The sequence below is a fragment of the Agelaius tricolor genome, unplaced genomic scaffold (assembly GCF_023055355.1).
Source record: "Agelaius tricolor isolate 1412-34295 unplaced genomic scaffold, bAgeTri1.0.p SCAF_6, whole genome shotgun sequence".
Classification (NCBI taxonomy): domain Eukaryota; kingdom Metazoa; phylum Chordata; class Aves; order Passeriformes; family Icteridae; genus Agelaius; species Agelaius tricolor.
In genome coordinates this window covers 52,621,421-52,645,803 of record NW_027269266.1, presented here as the reverse complement: position 1 = coordinate 52,645,803, position 24,383 = coordinate 52,621,421, and the positions used below count along the sequence as shown (strand labels likewise).

The following is a 24,383-nucleotide window of genomic DNA, read 5'->3' as shown; positions in this document are numbered from 1 at the left end:
GTGAGTGACTCTGTTTTCTCCTCATCAGGTCCCCAAAGCTGGTAGTATTATTTTGAGGAAATAATGTAAGGGAAATAACATCCATTCCTGTCCCAAATATCTACCATTCAGTTTTCAAGAGTAAGGCCTTTGTGTTACTTGCTGGTCCTCTTGTCCGAGCTGGACCTAAACAGACATAAGATCCAGCAGGCTCATTACTCTCTACACAGAAGTTCTGAAAGAAACCAAGGAATTTTCTTGAGATGATCATCTGTTAGATCTGAAAATTAGACATTTTCTCTTGGTCTCTAAGCTTTTGTCTTTTATTGCCAATGATGGCTGTTGTCCCTTTTCTTCCTGTTAAACTGTCCTGTTAAACATGCCTTCAATTTTTCATCTGTCCATCTCCTAGTTCTTTGCTTTCCTGCTTTTTCATCCCATTCTGCCAAAGTTTATAGCTTTTTCTTCTCCCTCCCCTCAGTTTCCATTCCCCACTTGCCTTTCTTCTGAAACTCTTTCATTTAAAGAGTCTTTAAAGAAAGTTTAAATGAAATATGTTATAAACTAAATAAAATGTATGTAGATGCAACAAATAGGATATTCTCACAGCTTTCTCCATTTAATTTGGATTAATGTATTTTCTTTTTCCCAAGATTTAGTTAAATCATGATCAATCTGGATCTGAAGTTCAATCTCAGAATTTGAGTCTGAAATCAGTGATGTAAGGAGGTCAAAGTTCAAAATTGTGTGCAGTGCTGATCTAAATGATAAAATTCAAGATTCTTGTTTTCAATGACTGACAGCTGACATAGATTCTGTATGGGATTATTATGTCAAACAGGCTATGCTTTTGCAGTTCTGCATGAGGCTTCCAGCACAACTAGAGGTCTGGCTGAATCCAGGGTAATGTCAACCATGGAGCAGTGCAGTTACACTCCTGCCTTTACATTTGGGTACCTTATTTTTATTTGATGTGGTTGAAAAATGGAACATTTTCTCTCTTTATTTTACTTCTTTTATTATTTCTTTTTTTTAGATGTTTCTTTTTTTTAGATGTTAAAGTTCTAGAATTTGAGAGAAAATGAAAGAAAGTTGAGCAGTTATTTGAGAAATTGAATGAAGGATAAATGCAGTTTTTCAGATCTTGCCACATGAGAAAGGGTCGAGATCTTGCCTATTATTAGGGTGGCTGCAATAGTGGCCAGCAACAAGTGCACAAGAAATCTTTGTAGGAAAAATCTGTTCAAGTATACAAACTGGTTCAGACATGGTACCGTATTATTAGCATAACATTTAGAAGTTATTTTTTATTTGTACTTTGCTATTTTTTCTAATTATGGGCACTTATTTAGTTAATGAACAAATGAAGCTGCGTACAAAAAATCAGCTTGTTCTAATTTTGCTGATATGATGCACATTTTACAGCTATATTTCTTGACTACAGCAAAACTGATATATGTATTGTAGGAGTCTCTATTTGATTACCAAATCCCAGTCAGGCAGAGTCAGGTCGCAAACCTCCAATGGACAGATATGTGTGAGTTTTTCAATCAAATCTGATGGAAATTAATTTGAGGCTAACATTTCCCTTTGAGATGCTTTCTGTGTGTGCTTGTGCACACGATGCAAGCTTTTCATGCTGGAAACTCTTAAAGAGTACCTTGATTTTAAGGGAATAGCTTTTCCCCTGCTGAATAGTAATAGGATTTGATATTATATAGGACAAAATCTTTGAAACTTTGCTTATCAGACCAGAGAAAATACTTTCATGTAAACAGGTTAAAGACATAACATTCTTTTTTTCCTGACTTTGAAGACATTTATCTTGTGGCTTTATCCTGCTTTAGATATTTAATTTTAGTTCTGTAGCATCAAATGTGAGGGTTATTGCTATTGTTTTCTTTGATGTCTCGATAATAGGTGATTATTGGATTGGGCCAAAACAGAAATAAAGGCACAAGCTGATCTGAATCCTTAGCATGTGATACTGCTAAGGGAACAGCTCTGCAAATGAGTGAGAAGGCAGCCCCTCTGTGAAAAAGTGTGGCACAGAAGATGGCTCTATGAAACCTGGGAGCAGAACGCTTTATCCCATCTACTAAGATTCCTAGAGGGTGGAGCTTGTGGCATCTCTTTTCAGCTCAACAAATGGTTCTCCACCAGAACCTAGAGAAACTATTATGCCAGATATCTTCTATGTGAGGAGTGGAAGGGGAATGGGGAAAAGACATCCAAGAAACCACCTACAAGGAATTTAAGTAAATAATTTTGTACATTTTTAATTGCAAGGGTGTAAAATCTGGTCTTATCTCAAGTTGTTGCATATGGAATAAATACTAGTTTAAGTATTCAGTCAGGGTCTGAAATTGTCCCAAATGTCCCTTTGAAGGCTTAAAATGCTTTTACCATGGTTCAGAGAAGCATCTCTAATGATTGTAAAATCTTCCTGAAATAAACACAGAGGACTGTTAATGCTAGCTCAGGGAATCTACGCTCTTTAAGTGATCTGCTGCCCTTGATATGTGAGGGAAGCTGTACTGATATTAAGGCCATTGGAAAAATTGCAATTCCTGTAAGACTGCTGAGAGGTAGTTTAGGTTCTGAATGTTTGGAAAGGGAATTAATGCATTTTTTTAATATCACACATATTTTATATTCTTATAAACCCTAATGATTTTATGCAATGGTAATTCTATGGTATAAATTCTTATCATTCTTCTTTTAGTATTTTCATCTCAAGTACTGAAGAATTGTACATTAAAATTGGCACAAAAAACTTATTGAAAATAAGAGTAGTGTATCTTAAAAATCATAGTCCATGAATTGGAAGCAAAAAAAGAGAACTACTCTGAATTTTTGAATTCTTCCAATTTTACTATGCTATGGCTAGTAGCATCAACTGCTTATACTCCTTTGTTTCCACCCAAATACAAAATACACCTATTGAGTTCTTAGAACCCCATTTTTTCAGAAATAATTCTATTTTGTGTATAAAGCAGCTTGAGGGAATTAAGTTACAGAGCAAGGACATAAAGGTCTTCCAGGAGCAGGAGCATGGGAAGATAGAACTCATTAAAATCACAGCATGATATGACTTATATGAGTCACACAAATAAATAATCTAGAAGTGTATGGACTTTATACATGTTTTACTTTATCTTGAAAACCAGTGTAGTTTAAGCACCCAGGGACACTATAGGCATTTGCTCCACTAAAGATGCTGAAAGCACTAAACAAGTACTGACCTGCACAAAACCATTTACATTTGATACGTTGATATAGCCTGTGGCATACAGTATTAATAATGTTTCTTATTTTTACACTCTGTTCAATTTAATGCAGTTAATTTGAAACATTTTGAATCCAAAATGCTTTGCGCATGCACATGTCCCATGAACATGGGACTTAGTCTGTTTCTTTGTAGTCTCAGGAGATGGAAGTCAATATAGCTTTGTATACTTTGGGAATGCTTTCTTGATTCATGCTAGCTCAGAATTTTGTTGAAAATCACTTCCATTTACTCAATATTCAATTTTAAATGCTTTCTATAGCTTTATATGTTCATACAATGTAGTTTCATCCTAGTCCATTTTTTTCAGAAGTGGCTGGTTTTTGTCATCCTTTCCCTCTTCTTAAAGCTTTTACACATTCACTGGTTAAATCCATTCATCCTTGAAAATTAGCAGTGTTCTCCCTATCCAGAAGACTATGCTCTCCACCTCTTCATTAGTGGACTGCATTGTACCATTATCTTAACTTGTTCTCTTCATGGCTGCTGGCACCTATTTTATTTGATGCAGTGTATCTCTCATTATAGGCTTATTAGCATCCATGTCAAGACAATGTGAAAAGTCCTCCTCTTTCAATACTGATGAATACAAACAAGTAGAGAATAGAAGACACGAGCAATCTTTATCATTTCACTGCCACATTAATACCTCTAACTCTAATTGACAGGGCAATTAAACCCCAAAGATATCCCAAGAAAGCAGCCTGGGTAGCTGTGATCATGCCATATAAGTGATATAGAACACATTCTGTAAAATAGGATCAAAATGGTTTCTGTGCATTTTGTGTCACCAAAGCAGCTGTCCTGATGATTCACATCCTATTACATGCTATTTAATATGGTTTGAGCATGTCATAATCAATTAAAAATAGTTTTCATTTCAGATAACAGTTTTGGAATTTTGAAACTGGGAATAGCTTCCTTTGGACAAAGACTGTTAAGGACTCTCCTCTGTAGGACCCCTGTCATTCATTCACCTATCTCTTCTCAGGTTTGTATCAGTTCAGGGTCAGGCCTCTGCGGAGATAGTGGGGGCATCCCCTGAGCTGGGGAGACACAAGAAGCTTCCCTCAAAAAGCCATTAAGACCCCATTGCCTCCTTCCCCTGTTTCTATGTCTATTGCTGTGTCCCTGAGCCACTCTCTTCCTATTCCCTGATTGCCCCTTATCTTTGCACTGCCCCGAGACCAGGACCACCCTGGCCCCTCGGGAGAGAGAAAATGAGACCCTACATGTGTGTGTGCCTTGGACCTGAAGATCTTACCGAGAGACTGAATTAAACATCTGTGGATACCATGCAAAGGCCCTTTGTGCTTCTTTACCCTAGACTTTACTAGCAGCAGTTCAGGCTGCAACAAGTGGTGCATGTAACACAGACCTCTTCTCCTGGAAGACATCTGCACTAGACCACCCCGAGAATTTGAGGTTTTTTACCCCAGTGTGGTGAGGTTTGTTATAAATGATCAGCCAGAAATACAAATCAGTAAATGTGAAAGATTTTATTTTCATGACCAAAATACGGTCCTCAAAAACCCACAGTCAAAGAGGCAGCGTCGAGCCTGGGATCAGCGCTGGGTGAACCTAGATCCGACCTCTATTGCACCGGATCTCCCTCTGTTCACGAATGCCATTTCCTGTGGGGCTGTTTTATACAGTTTTTTATGCCTGAGGCAGAGGTGTCCCAATTTCTTTTGTAACCCTGCGTATGTATGAAGTTTTCTTTCACTGTGCAGGGCTGGACAATTGCTGTTTCCTGGGTAGTGGCGGGTGCTGATCATGTCAGGGGAAGTCGTGTATTCAGATGTATGTTTTTCCACAACTTCGGTTATCTTGATTGATGGTATCTATCAAGCGCTGATCGTCCTTGGGTGTTCCCTGATGGCTCCAGAGGAAGCCCATCTCTGCACCAGCCATGTTCTTTTATTAGTAAAAAAAGCGTTGTTCTCCTGCTGCCTTCAGGAGTTTTGAAATTCCAGTGTAGTTATCTGTCTGCAGGCTGCTCGTGGTCAGAGGCTCACTGGATTTTACAATTTATATTGTATGCACTCTCCCCTTAAGCATGAATTATTTTATAACATATATTACAGGTTGAAATTTTGATTACATCCTCCTTTTACTCTTGAGATTTTGGAAGACTGGGTTAAGATGGAAGCAACATTCACCCATGCAGAACAAGAAGTTTACCTCCACCAAAAAACGTCTTTTATTCAAGAAAATTTTTGTTTTTCAGAGGGGGTATTGAAGTGTTTTGTACTGGTTATTTAAGCATTTTCCTTATATTTTGCAGAAATCGGTTCTAGCCTATGAATTGTTGAAAGTAGCTTGGGAAGAATTAACAACTAGTAAAGAATTCCATAAAGAATTCTATCCTTTTTTTAATATGATGATGAAATGTGTTCTGAATCTTGGGGACGGTGAACCTCAGCTGAAAACCCTGCCTCCATTTTCCCCTCTTCGTGCCCCTGCACCCTCTCCCCTGTTGCAAGGAAAGACTCCTTCAAGTTCTCCTGTCTTTACTCCTGCTGCCCAAGTTGGCTCTCACCGCATGGCCACGGCCACACGGTCACATTCATGTGCTCAAGATGGTGGAGACCATCCGGGCCGGGGTCTCCCCTTCTGCCCTCTGGTCCTCACACCTCCTCCCACAGACGCATTTACCTCGGTTGTTATAGCACCACAAGACGTGGCACAGGTGGCGAGACCTGTCTCCCCTCACACCGAACTGCTGCCCCCACGGAAAGCCCACAGCTGCCCTGCCACTGCTCCACATGGCCAGGGCGAGGCGGCCGATACTCACTGCCCAGCATGACCCACGGCAGCCCGCTGCATGCGGGCCGAGGGTGGGCAGCGAGGCTGGCAGCCCCAGGGCACCACTGTCGCTGGGCAGGCAGATAGCCCTGCCAGGGACGACTCAAAGCCACAGTCCTGGCAGTGAAACCGCTGTCCCTTGGCCACCGGTGCTGCAATAGAAGCTCCGTGCCGGCAGCACCCACAGGTGCCAGCCAAGAGAGACCCCCGGGAGAGGGCTGAGCTCCAGCATGGCCGCCAGCACCGGGAGTTGGATGAACTATGCACAGCAGTGCCTCAACACCAGCACCAGTGCCAGCAACATGTCCAGCACCACAAACACAAATCCACTGGCAAAGGTAAAAAAGTCCTTGCCATGAATGTTTTGGGGACAGTGAAATGGTTCAATGTAAAACACAGATATGGTTTGATCACCTAGAATGATAACAAAGATGATGTGTTTGTTCATCAGACTGCTATAAAAAAGAATAACCCCAGAAAATACTTTCACAGCTTAGGAGAAATTGTGGAATTTAATATAATACAAGGAATAAAAGGCCCCCAAGCAGCCAATGTAACAGGACCTGGTGGAGTTCCAGTGCAAGGTTGTAAACATGCACCAAACTGCAAACTTGCGAAATATTATCCATGTCACAGAAGTCCACACACCTACCAAGGGAATATAACACAAATCTGACAACTATCAAGCCCCAGTAACAGCCTAAAAACCAAGAGGGCACAGAACACCAATGAGCTGTCCTGCACCCAAAAGTCCACCTCCATAATGACTGAACCTTTCAGTCGGATAAGTCCCACTTCTTCTAATACCCTTCCCCAATTCCTGTGGCCTCCCTGCCCCGTCTCACTTTCCACTTTTCCTTTCCATTGTCCTGCTACCCCTTTTTTATGTTCCCACAAATTCCTGCCTCCTTTCCCCCCTTTCCATGGCCTCCCTCCACCAATCGCTTCCCCCAGAGTTCCTTCGTAATACCAGAGGGAGCGTGATTGGGAGGGAAAGAAATTTTCCCTAAAGTAACTATCTATTTCTTAAAGGTTAATATTTCTATTTGGAGTTTCCAACAGGCATACCACAACCTACACTACCTTGTACAGAGCCAATCACAGCCAACAACTCTGCCCAACAGCACTGGGAGTCTGGGGAGGACCCCAGTGACTGGTAGCTAACAAACACTACTCCAATTAACAAGTCCTGGCAGAGTCCCGGTGTGCTCACAGGCCTCAGTGGATGGGACTACTTGCCTCTCTGCACTTCCTCCATCTCCTGCCAAGGGCCCAGGGACGTGTCCCAGCTCTGCCTGGGACCTTCAGTCCCTGGCTGAGCCCTGCTGTGTGTGTGCCCATCTCTGCCCCTGTCTCCTGGGTGGGCCTGGGACCTGCACTGCAGAGCTGCTCTCTGGGGTAGAGCCCTCAGACCTGCGTTGTAGCTTGTTAATGCAAAACTCTAGGTTTAACATGGCATAACTGCTCTGTTCTGTTTCCTGTGCTCATCATCAGTCAAGTAACAATGATCATTATTTTCCAGAAATGTCAGGGCCTTTTCATCTCCAAAGACACATTCAAGGACACATAACACACAGGTTAAAACTGAAAATGGGATATTATTTTAATTTTTATTTTTCTCCATCTGTTTTGGAACTGATGCTCACAACCATTACCACAATGTGCATGTGTAGCCAGGATCAGGCTGATATGTTCTTCAGTTTAGCTTTAAAACCCATCCTTTGTAATCTGGAAAAAGCAAATGACAGAGCTACAGAATACAGCAGCAGGAATACAGGCCCAGCAGCTCTTGTTTCCTGAAGGGTGAGAACACAAAGACTGAGGATCTGTACCAATCTCACATAAAAAAGAAAGCATATGTGGTACTGTGGGGTATTTCAAAAATTATAACACATATTGATGACAAGCACAATTTTTGCCTTCCAAGACTTCCTTTGTTGCTGTGCTTCCTGGCCAGGGATGCATGGCCTGTGCTTGTGTTGCAGGCAGGAGAACTGAAAAATGGCAGCTCTGGATGGATGCAAGAACCCCATGGAAAATGGAGCCAAGGGAAGAGCAGTGCTCAGCCCCACTCCAAGCTTGCAAGGGGCAAGAGAGCCAGAGAGAGCCAGGGCACAAGTGGTGCCTTGGAGGTGTGAGGGCAGCAGGCAAGAATGGACTCACAGGGGCCCAGAGGAGCCCTGACAGGGGGCTGTGCCCAGTGCTACAGACAGGAGGACAAGAAGTAACCCCCAGGCCACCCTTGGAGCCTACCCCAGGAGTTTGGAAAGCTTCCTTTCCTCAGATAAAGATCGTGAGGAACACCTTCAAGGACCAAGAACACCTGGCACCTGGCCAAAATGGCCCAAATCATCCTGGTTGTGCTCAGTGTGGCAGAGGAAAGCAAAGAAACCCCAGGGACACTTGCAGCCCACTGTAGGGTAAAAAAAAGGCTTCCTTCCCCCAGATGCAGGGCATGACAGGCTATCTTCATGTAGCGTAAGCAGCAGAGACTGCCAAAGGAACCAAAAATGTACAAGAAGGGGATCACATGAGCCTTCAGCAGTGGTCATGCTCAATGCTTCAGAGGCATACAGAACTGCCTCGGAGGAAAATTCCTCCCTGACCCCAGCACTGGCCATCAACTTTCCTCAGAGAATGTGAGAAAGACCTGTCTACTCCTCCCACAGGCTGGCCCTGCCTTCCAGAAGATGCCCAAGCCCTATTCTGCCCTGCCTGGAGTAATCTTCTGAGTCTGGCCACATGCCACCAGTCTGATCAACTCCAGGGGCACAAATCTTTGTGTGCCTGGCAGGGCACCAGTGGGTATTCCAAAGCATTGAGATCCTGTCAACATCTTAGCATCTCATTTCTTATGGCTGCTGCCCCTGGATTCAGACGGGATGAAGACAGAGTGCTCTTCAGTGCTCCTCAAGTGTTCTTCCAGAAGGCATTTCCTTGGTCTTACAACTTGGCTTGGTGCTCCTTCTCATCTTCTGAGAAGCTGAGGTCTGTTCCTTGAAGTCTGAAGCAGGATTTCCATCTATCCAATGGGCTTTGAGCATGGCCCTGCTAGGAGCTGGCCTCGCAGCAGATAATCTTCAGCAACCTCATCCAGCCTCCTTCAGCCCCAACAAGTAATTACAGTAGCTCCTTAAGGACTTTCTCTTGGATGTCTTCAAGCTGACCCTGTGCCAGCTCTGTGAGTGGGACACAGGAGTCTCCATGTGCAACCCCACTCACTGCAGCCCTGCCCACCACACCTCTGTCCAGTGTTCTTCATAGAAACATTGAACCATAGAATAGTTAAGTTTGGGAAAGACTTTTAAGATCATCAAGTCTGGCCATCAACCCAGTGCCACCACCATGTTCCCCATTAAACCATGTCCTCATGTGTCATATCCACATGGTTGTTGAGCACTTCCAGGGATGGTGTCATCTCCACTCTATTGGACAACCTGTTCCAATGTTCCAATGTTTTAAAACCCTTTCAGTGCAAAAAAGTTTCCTAATATCTAATCTAAACCTGGTGCAACTTGAGGTGATTTTCTCTCATCCTGTTACTTGTTAATTGGGAGAAGAGATTGACCCTCACCTGTCTATAACCTCCTTTCAGGTAGTTGTAGAGAGGGATAAAGTCCCCCTAAACTTCCTTACTCCAGGCTAAGCAACCCCAGCTCCCTCAGCTGCTCTCACAAGACTTGTGTTCCAAACCCTTCACCAGCTTTGTTGACCTTCTCTGGACTTGCTCCAGTGCCTCAATATCTTTTAGTGAGAGGCCCAAAACTGAACATAGTATTAGGCCCTCAGAGGAAGGCCTTTAGAGAGCTGGCCCTGAGGCTGTCCCTGTGTCCATGAGTCGGCCCTTGGTGGCTATACACTAGACACAGCTTCCAGGTACTCAAGACATGTTCTCCTCTGCTTGGCTTCTAAGGACCAATCTTGTGCTGTTACTCCTCTCTCAGGCCATGGGAGAATTCAGCCCTGCAGCCCAGAGACCACCCCTATCAGCCATTCCCTTCTGTGCCAGAGCTAATATCTTTGAAGTCCCACAGTAAGGAAGACCAGGGACTTGATCTGTCTGGTTACAAACTCTTTTCCAGAGGCATGGGTGGGCTGATTTCAGCAGCTGCAGGCCAGGGAAAAGCCAAAGTGTAGCCAGAGCCATAGGCTGAGATGGACCATTGCCATAAGACCACCAGGGAAACAGACACTTTGAAAAACAAGTGAACAGAGGTGACTGGTGTGATGAAAAGGTTGGTCATTTTTAGACCTCGAACATTTTGATCTCTGCTCAAAGCACAGTCAGGCAAACATGACTTCCAAACTGTGAGAATGGCTCATTGGTGCTATTGCAGTCAAATCTGCTTGTCTCACTGAAAATAAAATGTGCAACTCCTCTGTTAAACACTGCAGCAGGGCATCTCAACCCCCCCTCCCTGTGCTCTGTGCCCCCCACCTTCCCTTCCATCCCCCCCAAGAGCTTATCTGTTGCTTGTTAGATGGTGAAATAACTTAGGGCATCTTGCTCCTCACATGAGCTTCACATGAGCTTGCTAATTGGTGAAATAACTCAATCAGGAGAGCTTGTCTTATAATGAGCTTTTTTGGCACCATGGGAGTAATGCTTTCATCTCATCTTGCTGTGGAAGTGAGATGTGGAGAGATAAGCTGGAATTTTTGACTGACAGACACTTCATTTTAGAAATTAAAAAAACTACATCAAACTTTCACAAAGCAGGTCTTCTGCACATTCCCTGGAATTGTGTGGGGCTTTCTCCCTAAAGTTGGGATGTCCACTTTGTGGTTACTCTGTTGAGGGTTCAGTGAAAGGATTCTGTGTACACTCTTGTTGATTTGGTGGTAAGTTACATTGAGTCCTAATCAATACTATTTCTTTGCTAGCTTTAATATTGGTGCCTTAATGTCATGCAGTTTTATGTAATCTGCTAGTAGCTATTTTGTTTTATAATGTGTAGTAAGTAACTATGTTTAAAGCCTTTTGTCTGTTATCTCCCATTTATTCAATAAATAACTAATTTTATATTAGACCAGGCCTGCCATCCCTAGAACGTGTGGGCTGAGGCAATTTTAGGTGTGGGCCACCTAAATTTAAACTGCTTCCAAAAATCTGAGGCTAAGACAGGGCTTGTCTGAAACTTCCTATTTGATCAATACCAACATATCCATTGGCTGGGTTTATATGGGATACAAAGCACACTTCTGTAATGGCGTAAAACTTTTAGAGCGCTTTTCTCATGATGCCTGAAGATTTGTAGCTTTTTTCATATGTTTGTTGCTTTATAGATTTTTTTATATATAGTTGTATACTTTCTGTTGTTTTTCCTGCCCTCTCTCACATTTCAGAACAATAAGCTAATCATTTTTAACACATTGAAATTCTGTTTATTCCTATTCTTAAGAAGAGAATTTCTGGCACAGGCATCTTGTTTTTCACCAGAATTTGAGAGAAGCAACAAGATATAGGGCAAAGAACCCCCTGGACCAACTCCAAGGGGCAGAGCCAAGGGTGCGTTACTGAGGCAACTGATCTAGCAGGATGTACCTGCTAGATATACTAATTATTTAATCTTATAAAAATTGTAAAAATCCTGTATCACGTGTGTGTAGCCATATTTGTGCACCTGAAACCTTTCATTAAAGAATTGCTTTTTATCTTACTGCTCTTAATATTGTTTGGAAAGTTTTTATTTTTTGATTCTAGGCAACACTCACTTTAACTTTTCTGAGAGATATTTGCCTATGTCTATATGTGGGAAGATGTTCTTACCTAAAGCCCTGTCAAGTCTCCTTTTTCTTTAAGATTTAGTAGTTGGACTACTAAAAGATTAAGTGAGGTACGATTATTGTAATTTTGTATTGTCCTTTTTTTTGGTGCCAAAATTGGTGTGTACCTTCAGACTGTGTGAATAAGGGCATTTATACCAAAGACAGTCTTTTGGTTGTGATGATGCCAGAGATGAAAGAGAGAGTTTTTGTTCCCTCTGCATGAACTTTGCAGGGATGTAAAGAGCATGTGTGGTTTCACCACCATTCCTCACCAATGCATCAAGGGACACTTGCTAGGGCACTGTTTATGGTGAAGTTGTCTTTTTAGAAAAAGGTCACAAATGTTTTTTGTGTTCTATACAACATTTTTCCTTCCACTTCAATAACTCTTTTCACCCTTTAGTCTTCATTCTTGATCCCTTTCTTGGAGATGGTCATAATCCTATCTGTCTTTGTATTGCTCCTCCCAGTCATCATTTTTCTTCTTTAGGCACTCCATGCCCAGAAATAACCATCTTAATCTTTGTCTGCATTCATTACAGATGGAATTTGTCTCTTTAGAACATGAGGAATGTGAAATATCCATAGTGGTACAGGTGAGCTCTCACCAGGGCTTTACACAATAGTTGCTTTTCTCATCTGACACAAAGGAATGCTTTTTCCTGTATCCCATTCATGACTTATAGTCACCCCATGATCAACTCATGCCTTCCAGAGCATTTGCCTCCTCCGATGTCTTCAGACTGGACCAGAAACTTGTGTCACTTCACCTGACATGGTGGTACCTATTTCTACCCTGCAGTTCCTCATGCAGGAGTGTTTATTGATGTAGGGAATGTCTTTTCTGTCAGAGCTTCAGCTGGTGGGGAGGATGGAGGCTGTAGTACCACACCATAAGATAAAACTTTTCTTCCTCATGGGTGCCATGAAATCCAGAATATGAGGTGGATGAGGAAACCTAAATTCTTGAACAATGTTTTTTTGCAATCTAAATTCAAAAGACCTGACCATGAACTTCCCTGTTTCCTATACTTGATGACAGCAAAGCATGAAGGCTGGAGCCCCCTTAATGCATCTCTCAGGCTCCACCCATGAGTAACCTGCTGGAGTCCAGCTCCACACAGTCACAACCAGATCCAGCCTCCGCCGGCCAGCTGAGCCATGGACGAGGCGTGTGTGTGGGCTCTGAACACAAGGCTGGTGGTATCAGTCCAGCTCCTTTCGAACTGGTGTCTGCCTCTTAAAAGAGGAAATACTCCTGGCTGGCATTACCTGAGTTTCCATTGGGAAGTTTCATGGGAGAAAGTGCTCAGTCCAGGCACTACAAGAGACCAAACCTTGGTGGGTCAGTGAGATGCAGTTCATGTCCCTGCTGTCTTTGGGGATACACTTTACTCTCCTGGAGCATGAATAAAGCTTGCTGATGAACTTTAAAATTAATTCTGCAGCTGTGTAATGAAAAGGAAGGTTGTTGCTGACATGGATAAGGAGGTGGCTGGATAGGTGGGCATCCAACACCAAAAGGCAGTTGCCTCTCTTTAGAGGCCGTACATGCCTGGAGGAGAGATGTCAAGAAGGATTGAAGAGTTTGCTTTTTATATGCCCACTTGAAACCATCTGTGATTGTCAGTGTGGTGAAATGACTAATGATATCATTCAGACACAAAGAAACTTATTTTCTTTTTTAATTATTGGATGAAAATATAAAAAACAGTCTTCTAGTATACACATGGTTATGAGTTTGCAAAACTGGTGCGATGAGTGCATAAAGTTGCCAGAACATATCTGTTCACCTGAAGAATCTTTAAATATAGCTGCAGAGAGCTGCCATCCTGGATGGACCACTCAACCAAAGTCTTGTCTCCAGCCCTGACTCCTGGATGGACCTGGGACCCATGATACAGTCCTGTCTCCAGGTCTGTTTCCAGCTGTATCTCTTGCTAGTCTCCCTGGTGAGCCCCTGGATCTGGCTCATTCCCTCTATCAGAGGGTCTTTTTAGAACAGATTACTAGCTGCTGGCTCTGCCTGTCTGGACCAGAGCCTACGGGATGGTGCCCTGTTGATGGGGGCATGGGCCAGGGTCAGTACAGCTCCCCACCTGTGCCAAGGTCAGCAGTAGCTCCTGACTTGCCTGCCTTCAGTGAGCAGCAGGCACTTGCTGCTCCCTGGCAGTCTCCTTGCATAACTTCATCCTGAAACATTTTGCAATTAAGGTATTTCCTAAGCCAAAGGGTGTCAAAGTATTCATCAACCCATCAGCTGATTGCCCTCCATGAACTTATCCTGCCTCACCATGTAAGCTTCTGGTTAACATATGGCCAAATGGTAGACCTCAAACTGGTCCTCAGCAGGTGTCTGAGCATAAAAGTCTGGCAAAGAGTCATAAACATCTTAAAGGAAAAATTGCGAGCAAAACTTAAATATAGGTTTTTCTATTAACTGCATTTATAATAAATGTCATCACTCATTGACTTTCCCCATGAATAAGCAAATAGCACAATTTACTGATAAATGAAACAAACTCAGGAACAATTAGTACATAGCACCCCTTTCAGTAGCTCAAACCTATCACATTTTCTCTCCTGATCCTGTGTAATATACAGCAGGATATAAAGTCTGTAACCAAATTTCATGAACTGACAATCAGAAGATCAAATATTTCTCACTGAGACGTGTCCTAATGTAATGCCAGGAAGTACATCTCTGTATGTAGTATACCTTTATTTGATACAGGAAATATTCAAACATCATCTACAGTACTTGGAGCAAGAGAAGCAGAGGTATATTGGTACATAATTTTATTTGGGCTTTTTTATTTTTTTTCCATTGAAGAGAGGCATCTACTTAGGAGCTGGGAATCTGAGGCATATGTAGTGCATAGGAAATGTGTGCTTTCACTGTCACTACACTCCCCTTCTGTCACATCCACCTCCACTCATTTTCTTGTCTCTTATGATGCTGTCACTTTATTGTGTTGTGTTGAAGTGGAAGTAGCACCTATGCAAGATGAGCAATTTACAGCTCAAGTAAATAAAAGCAAATATACCAGTGAACAAGAAGTTAATCATCATCACACACACTGTGAAACCATCTGGTTTTCCCTGTTGGTGTGTGTGCTGGTGTCGGACATCTTTTATGAAAGATCATTTCCTTAGGATTTTCCCTCCTGAGAAGCTGAGAGGCCTCAGGAACAAAATGTAAACGTTGATTATCTGCTTCTGTGGAATGCAACAGGTGGATCTTTGATTAGCCCATGTTGGTTGTTTCTAATTAATGGCCAATCACAGCCCAGCTGGCTTGGACAGAGAGCCCAAGCCACAAACCTTTGTTATCATTCTTTCGTTTTCTGTTCTTAGCTAGCCTTCTGATGAAATCCTTTCTTCTATTATTTTAGTAGAGTTTTAATGTAATATATATAATAAAATAATAAATCAAGCCTTCTGAAACATGGAGTCAGATCCTCGTCTCTTCCCTCAACCTGAGACCCCTGTGAACACCATCACATGCTGGTTTAAAACCCAGCAAGAAAATTAAACTCACTGAAGCTGCCCCCTTTTCCCCATCCTATTTCAAAAGTGGAGAAAACACTAGGAGATGTTTTAGGATGAAATCACAATTTACTGAAAAATCACAATAACCACAACAATATTGATAAAATAGGGTACTCAGCTGGACTCCGCTCTGTGCCACCACTGCTCTCTCCCTTTTCTTTTTCTTGCAGTAGCATCTCAGGCTTGCTGGTGCTGTCTTTCAGCACTAAACCAGAAAACTCACCACTCAGAGGAACAGGAAAGAGACTGCTGGTGGCAGAAAAGGGCCAGTTCTGCCAGGCTGACCCTGAAACCTGCACATCCTCTCCCCTGAGCTAGGTGAAAGATGACAATCCTTCCATTTCTGGCCTTGGCTTCCTCCTGCTAAAACCATGCCTCTGCCATGATGTGGGTGGTATGGAATTAAATGCTGCTAGAAGCTCCACCCCTTTGCTCTATAACCATGACAGCATGGTAAGAACATTAACTCTGAAGAGTTATACAGTTACTGATATGACTCATTAATACATTCTATTACTCAATTAACAGAAAAATATGCCTTATTTTTTATGTTACTAATGTCCTTGACATGTTCTATATCCTGCCAAAGATTTTGGAAAAGTTTTGGAAAAAGATTATTCCATTCACAGTAAGGATCAATTTTTGTCCATTTAGATTTCTTATTTGCCTCACTTGAATGATGTTAGTTCACCCAAATATGGTCTGTTCTTCACATGGTGTAAATCTCCATTATTGGATATGCTATACCCACATGGTGCTAATCTCCATTATTATCCATGGTATATCCAATAAGTGAGAGGTCTTAAAAAGCCCATTGCACCAGATACTGCAGAAAACACCATGAGACACGAAGAATGTGGTTTTATTAGAATGCTGGAGTTGGGAATGTACCTGGGAAGTATATTCTTAAACCTTACCCAGTCGATATTACCCTTTCTTGCTAATCCCTCCTCCCTCTCAACATGTTTTTCCTCCACAATTCAATTTCACCTGAGAGGTGTGAGTCCTCTGATTAGCTAGATTCTATCATCCTTGGTGTAATCAACTCTGATCACTTAGCATAGGAGTAGAGGAGGAAGGTGCTGTCTCTTCACTATGTAGTTTACTATGGAAAAAGAATCCCATTCCCATTTCCTAGATTTTTAATTTTATATAAATTCCAGTTGAATCAGAAAACTGAAAGATCTGTTGAACATTTTTCCTTCCTAAAACACAAAAATAGGTTTTCAATCAAACCAGCTTCTTAGATCTAGAGGGAAAGGCGGAGAATTTATTTCTACATTTCCAAAGATACAAAGTGTTATAGCAAGTCCCTTTTCTCTAAAATAACAAGAAAAAGAAAGTTTTTTGCAGATGTTTTCTTTAGAGAGTGAAGGATACACACTGAGGGAAAGCCATTCCACTGGCTGTACAGAAAGGAGTATAATGTAGATTATGCCTTGTTCTAGCAATTTAGGCACAGAAACATCTTTTCCTGAATTTTCTTTACATGATACAGGAAGAGAAGGAAGTGTCATTCTTGAAGTGAGTATGTGCCAGTAGCTTGGTTTTTGAAAAATGGAGCTCTGGGGCAGTGGGAGGAAACCCAGAAATTATACATTAATGAAATCTGGAGGAGGAGAAATTAGAAGTGTCAGAGGTTTTCTTAATAGCAGAATTCCCTCTGAAATATAAAAGTGATTAGCCAAAATGGGCTTGCAGAGGCAGGAACTGTAATCCATTGCTGTCTCTTAATACAAAACAATTATTTTGGAATTAGCAAAATTCAGCAGAAGTTTGTTCATACAGAAACCCCACTCGCATATCCATGAAAATTAAGATGCAAAATGCCATATACTGTCAGTTTGGCAAAGATGGCTAGAGAGAGTGAGAGAGGAAGGAAGTCATTGACAATTTAGAATTTGATTTGTTAATTTTCGAAGAGGGCAAGACTGGGTCTTGTGTGTTTAAGGGGTGAGTAAAGGGCCTTTAGTGTGAGGTACGACAGCTTGTTCTGACAGTGCCCTGCATCTGTCACTCGAGAAAAGAGGAAAAAGAGTCCCCCTAGTGTACCAATGCTGTAAGCAGGAGTGTCTTGCTCAATTCACTAAATCTGCTGCAAGTTCTGCTGTGGCATGTAATCAAGTGCCTAAAGGTATTTTAGTAAAGCCCGGGGCTCTGTTGATCACAAGGCTTCTAGTTCAGGATGGAAAAAACAATAGACAATCATAAATAATGAGCATTTTAAAATGACCATGTGTTTTAACATATTTTAGCTATGAAGTAATTGGGTTTTGCATTGCTGTATAATTCTAAATACTAGGTTTTGCCACCCAGGAAACATATTTTCCTGGAAAACAGGAAAGAAATTATTTTATACAGTAATACTTTTTTCACAAGTTCTTAGCTGTGTATCTGTGAGGTAAAATCAAGCACATAATTCTATTAAAAAGTACCTTTTTTAAATTATTGTTTCAATTAAACAGGGAAAGTCTACTGCAGTTAAAGGTATTCAGTTTTACACTTTCCCTGGCTGCCAGAAATCCAGTGTGCAACTCAAAACACAGGCATTTTACCACTTTGATTTTGCACATTGAATTAAGTGGTAAATCAGCCTCCTCCCTGTGTAAGCCCTCTCTCAATGATTTTAGGTACAGTAATGCAAACCTTTGTGGCAGGTGCTGAAGGGGAATGCATGTAGGAAGGCATAGCTGCCATAGATAGCTGTGACTCCGTAACTATTTTCCTCTCAGGTATGCTGAAGTAGAGCCATGGATAAAAAGTTTCAAAGGAGAACAGAAGGTCTCTGTTGGAGATGCAGCACAGCTGGTTGGTAAGCAGTATTTGTCATTCTGTCTTTCAGTAATTTTCCACAAGATGCTTGTGCTAGAGCAAACCTGGCAACTCAAGTTCCCCTTTGCACCCTGCTCTCCATCTGAGTCTGCCCTGTGGCAAATTAGGCACTATCTTGCTCTCTCACCTTTTTGACTGCTGACAGGAGAGCTAAATCACCTTTCCAGCAGCAAAGGAAGTGTGTGTTTTCAGGGGAGGGAGTGAGTAGGGAGAGTGGGAGATGTTAGGGAGATAATTCCTCAGAGTAAGTAAAAAGACAAAGTGGGACCCACACCTTTCAGGAGATGGCCAGTGGAAGGCCTGAAGGATGAGAAGCAAAGATGAAACAGTGCTCAGGGATCAGCTGTGCTGCCCCTACAGACATGATCAGGTAGATTTGGCTGAGGGAAAAGATCTCCAGCTCCTCAGAGGTAAGGGCAGCTCCAGCAGTAGCACAGGAGGCTCTTGGAGCTGTTCAGATTAACAATGTTGCTGTAAATTATGCAGAGGCATTAACTGCAGGGATTTTGTTTTACATTTTAGATAGTAGATTGGCATTTCCTGGAAGTGTAGGTTAATTATAGTAAAAAGAGAGGTAGCATATATCTCACTCTGGGAGAAGGGAGCTCTTGCAGCTCTGCTGGTGTTGTGTGCAAGCCACTGGTTGCTTAATGGTATGTAAGGGTGCAGCAGACTTGTGTGCGTACAACACTGTGCTTATTTCTGTTCTGCAACAAATGTCTCTGTCAGTGTCTCCACTAATAAAAACCTCGCAGTGCTAATTACCAGGTTTAGTTAAATGAGTTAAAGGAATTTGAAAGGTGTTTGTGCATACCCACTGCAGAAAGACTTCTCCTGAAGAAAAACTGTAAAATGGACATCCTTAACTTTTCTTTCAAATTCATGTGTAGTATTTGATTTTAGCGTGTCTGTTTTCCTGGAGACAGCTGAGGCAATCTCCTCTACTCACTCACCCACTTACCAGTTGTACTTTGAATTGCTTGTGATGATATGGATGTTGATTATGGCCTTCACAATACTGCCTGGTTTTTCCATAGAATTGTCCTGGATGAAGAGACGCAGCAAATTCTCAGCTGACCAGAAGGCAGCCCAAGGTAATAGTTCAGTGTATTTTCTTTCATGAGTAAGAAGCAGATAAGATTTCAGCTCAAATGGTGCATTTTATTTATATTTATAAATGAAATGCATAGCAAATGTTGGAAACAACATTTCAGGTACTCCTTCCTCCTCCTTCCAGACGCAATATTTCATTGTTAATATTGTATATCTTTCTAAAAATGCTTGATTTGAAAACTTTGTTATGCTAAAATATTTTGTTGTCCTAGGAACACTTCTGGGTCCCCATGCATCTACATGTGAATTGTTCTTATTTCTAATTTTTAAAATATGTATCAAAATTTCCTAAGTTTTTTCTTAACATTTAAAAAAATGTATTATAAAAACTCAAAAACTGGATATTCCCTGCCTATCTCACTCCCTCAACACACATTTCATTTGTTCTATACTTCCATGCGTATGCACATACATACACATATATATGCATACACACATATATGCTCATATACATGCACTTCATCACATTCCAAACACTTCTGGATGTTGAATCTTGAAATTCTGTAGTAGGAGACTGGCAAGTGCCTACAATTAGAATATTGTTGATATTCGCACATTTCATTGACCATAAAAGCTAAGATCAATATTTTCAATGCCTTTAAAAATGAAATAATAATGTCAAAATATTGCCAGGAACTTACTGAAATGAAAAGGGTGTATTAGGTTAAGCATAGAGACTAGACTGGGTTTTTTTCTGCATTTTTGCTTCTGACGTCCTTTAGAAAGTGTGTTGTTTGCACTACTAACTGAAATGCAATTTGAGGAGGATAGAAAGATGCACTAATATTCATATGAAGCTGTAATACAGCAAAAAGTATATGGGCTGTTATTCTACTATATTGCCGGAGGACTGTATTGATCTTCAAAGGGTTAAAGTGCTACGAGGTTACATTAATGTCACCCTTCAGCAATCACTGGCCAATAACGTATCAGCAATCAATGCTACAGCATGTCGTGCAGGACACTCAGTTTTTGGAGACAAGTGGGTGATATATTTTGACAAGAATAAAAAATATGCTTGGAAATTCTTGCAAATCTTAACTCAGAGGGGGAGATACATGAAACAAACTGCTTCCATTCAAAAAAAATGGTAATGTTTGCCTTCCTAAGTAACAACATTTTATGTCAGTTCAGTGGAGCAGTGAATGAACCAAAATTCTGCTAACCTTCAAAATGGAAAGGATTCTGTAAGTAGGATTTACATAGTCTGAATATTTAATATTTGGAGTGCTCATCACAGCTCATATAAACTAATACTTAAATATATATTTCCAGTAAAGAAAACATTTGACTTCTGGTGGAGTAAAGCAGTGAGATGCTTTGACTTGTGAGTACAGACACAGGTTTCTCAGCTCCTGCTTCTTTTTTTCCTGTTAGAAATTTTTTTCCATCGAGTTCTCATAATCTCTGCAAATCCAAAGATGGCAATACAAGCCACTTCACTTTGACACAAAAGAAACTTAAAGAAAAAAAAAAATCAAGAACTCAAAAAGCTATGAAGTAGAAGGATAAAGGGGGGAACAAAATTAGAGGCTGCAAGAGGACGCAAGGGGTTAAAGTTCTGACCACTGTCTGCATATATAAAATCATATCACCTTATCTGAAAAGTTTAGGCTCTAAAGAAAACACTCAGTTTAAAATACCTTTTAGGTATATTAAATCTTTAGGCTGAAGATTACAGCAAGTGTTTTCTCTTTGGTGAGTAGCTGTTTGTCTCACTTTATTTACTTGGTATTGGGTATTTGTCAATGTCATTTCATATCTGCAGAAAATTCATACGTTCTATGGAAGTATGTATGTGTGTGAGAGTGCTGAAGGTCACATGACTATTTCATCCTATTTGGTGGAGCAGCTTGACTTTTTTCCCTTGCTTTTGGTGATGGTTGTGAGTGCAGAAGTTGATTGACAGATGCATGCCAGAAACCCCCATTCTCCTTTTCAAAGACTACATATGATGGATTGCGATCTTTCAGCTCAGCAGGACACAGGGACCATGCAAGCTGTAATTGGTCAGGTATGGAGTCAGCCATTTCTCAACTCCCCTTTTATTTTTTTTTTTTTCACAAGGGTCTAACCATATGATTCACATAATTCATATTTACAGTACCATCTTTCTATCTGTATCTTCAGCTACCAGCGAGTGTAGTACTGAAAGTGAGAAAGGCAAAAGAAACACAATAATCTGGCCAGGAAATCACTAGAAAAAACTAAATTACCATCCTTTTCTTCTAATAAACCCCATTTCAGCCTGAGCTTTATCAAATCAATGTATTTATTAATTTGCTGTTTTATTTTGTTTAAATATGCTGAAGTAGAAGAACCGAGGAGTGAAAGTGTTATGTTTGCTGGGGAGTTGCTTTCTATTTGTAATGCTGTTCCTTATTTTTATATTGACTGTATTCCTGTGCTAGATGCTGTGGCTTTTATTTTTTATTTTTATTTTTTCCTCTTATACTCCTAATCCAGATAATGTGTGATTGAGCCTGGTAAATGTAGTAGTCTTTGCTGCTGCAGAGGGGCAGCCTGCAAATTAAACACTGCCACAATCTGAAAGGTCCAGGTGGTCTGCTCGTGCTTCCTAATGCAATCCAGCACAACAGCTTTAATAAACAGCTCTATTTAGTTCTCCCTCCCTGTATCCAGGGAAGTGAACTGGGGCTGCTGTGATGAAATGCCAGAAGAATATCTCTCAAAGGCCTCACAAGCTGATTTTTAGAGCTTTTCCGTTTTGTCGTCTTTGTCTTCCAAATGGGTCAGTGAGTCCTTCTCTTTCTGTTTTGTGATTTCTGATAAGTCTGTAGTTTTTATATGTGTGATTTAAGCATGCTGTTTTGAGCTTTAGCCAGAAGAGAGAAAAATCATTGTCTTTTCATTTGCTTCAAATAATAACCTGAAGTGGGGAAAGAAATTATTTTGTTCTGATGAGCAGGGAGGGCTGTTTTCCTGTGAAAGCAGTCAGAGTCAGATGAGGGTGCCTGTTTTTCTTCTTCTAACAAAATTTTAAGTGCTCAACAATTTCTCATTAACCACTGACTTGTAAATCATTCTCTGGTTAAGGGTATTTTTTGAACTCTCAAAAGTTTGTGGTTTTTTGCATATGTTTCCAGTACAGTGAACGCATGCTGCTGAAATGATGACATAGTATTTGTTTTCTATATGTTGATATAATGGTAGAAAAATTCTCATTCTATACATTGTTTTCATCTAAATTACGGCAAAGCACTGAAGTCCCTCAAAGCACATGGTTTATTAATACCATCGTACATAGTAATGCATTTTTGGGCGGAAAATGTCAAATATGTAATGCCATGTTTACCACAGACTTTTATTGCTTTAAATATTTTAAAAATAGAAGATACATTTTTTATTAAAAATCCTCCAAACATTCACAGCTTTCTATTAGGCTGGCTTATACCTAAAAAGTGGGGCATGCTTGCCAGTACTACATTGTGGAAAAATAAGTATTTTAGACTGTGTTAGTTACCTTTTTGCTTAACTTGTTCAGTCTTACAGAAATATATTTAATGATTCTAAGGGAGATACAATGGCAAGGTTTTGAGCAAGTGCTCTTGACAGAAAATGTACCCTGAAATCTTTATAAATCTAAAAGCTTGTAATATCTCTTTAATGTAAATTTTGTTTTCAAATTTAAGAAAGTGTAAGTTAGCTATTTTATGTTTAAGGCTTGCCAACTCTCAAAAAGTGGTTTTGAGGCTGGAAATGGTAGAAGGATTTTTTTTTCTGTGTGTAACATTCCATATTTCATGAATGAAAAAAGTTCAGTGAATGTCTGGAAAAATGTTTATATCATGTGTTTGTGTATTTTATTTCCTAAAATTAATAGCAAGAGCATGTACTTAAAAGAAAAATAAATTTATGCATTTTAGGTGATTAACTGCTGTGGGTTTTCTGTGCTAGACTTTATAGATGTTATTTTTCTGAAACTTACTGTCTTAGGTGCTGCAAACATTTTTTTCAGATCAGCATGTGTGCATATTTACATTTCATATATGTAAGTGTGCACATCAAAATAGGTTCATAAATCCACAAAATTTTCAAGTATGTTTTTGTTTTGATTAATTGTCCAATGTTTGGTTGTTATTAGCTATGTGCTAAGATAGGAAAAAAGTTTAATTTTTTTTTTCTGATAAAAAATTATGCATTTTCTGGTTGTATAATAAAGGAGTTAGTTAAAATGTGGGAATCTCAGGGCAATCAGTATAATTAACATACTTTGCTGAAAATAGACATGGACTTTCTGTAAGTACTTTAAGAAAAAATAACTATCAAAAGGCAAGCCCTATGGCAGAAAATCTTTCCATATTGTAAGTCTCTATTTTGTATTGATAAATAGTTAAGGTTTGCATATTTAGTAGTTGCATCGTTTTAGAAGACATTTATTTCCTGACAGTATTAGAAAAAGTTATTGAAAGTCTTTGTTAACTTTCAAACCTCCAAACCCCAAAAATTGGATAAATGTATATAATTTGGCCTTTTTATATCAGCATTGTATTTTTTTTCTGCCATGACAATTTTTTTTTTTACTAATCCTGCAGATGTAGCTCTAAATTCAATCTTGTTTACTGCAAATGGAATGTGAACTCGCCTAATTAAAAATCCAAACTATACGTGTATAGCTGATGCAATGGAGATCAGACACACTAGCAGATTTTTGTAGTTCAAGCATTAGTCTGTGTATGACACAAATGGAATAGGAGGAGCATACCAATTTAAAGGCATTTTCAACACCAAGTACTTGTTCATCATTAAATGCATTTTTTACCTTTTTTTTTTTAAATCTAGATTTCAACTGTCTTTAACCACCAGTCCACAGTGATTCCCACTGGTGATGGCAATGGTGTGCAGAGTGCTGCAACTCTGACTGCTACCCAGCACCTGGGTGTACTGGGTCCAGGGTGCAGAATTACTTGTGAGCCTTCCCTCTGGATTTTTCCTCCCCCAAGCAAGCAATAAAACACCCAAGTACTCTGAAGAACAACCTCCTTGCCTTGTGTGTCAAGATCTAGAAGCTCATTGCTCA

General features: G+C 40.5%; 1 protein-coding gene across 1 annotated transcript in view; it reads left to right on the top strand.

The window, feature by feature from the left end:
* The first annotated feature begins 21,148 nt into the window (after positions 1–21,148).
* The window catches only part of POU6F2 (POU class 6 homeobox 2), a 312,837-nt gene continuing 309,602 nt past the window's right edge, over positions 21,149–24,383 (top strand). The window contains exon 1 of the mRNA XM_071429815.1: positions 21,149–21,356. Within this exon, the coding sequence (XP_071285916.1) occupies positions 21,252–21,356 (105 nt within the window). The 5' untranslated portion in view covers positions 21,149–21,251. The remainder of the gene's footprint in view (positions 21,357–24,383) is intronic.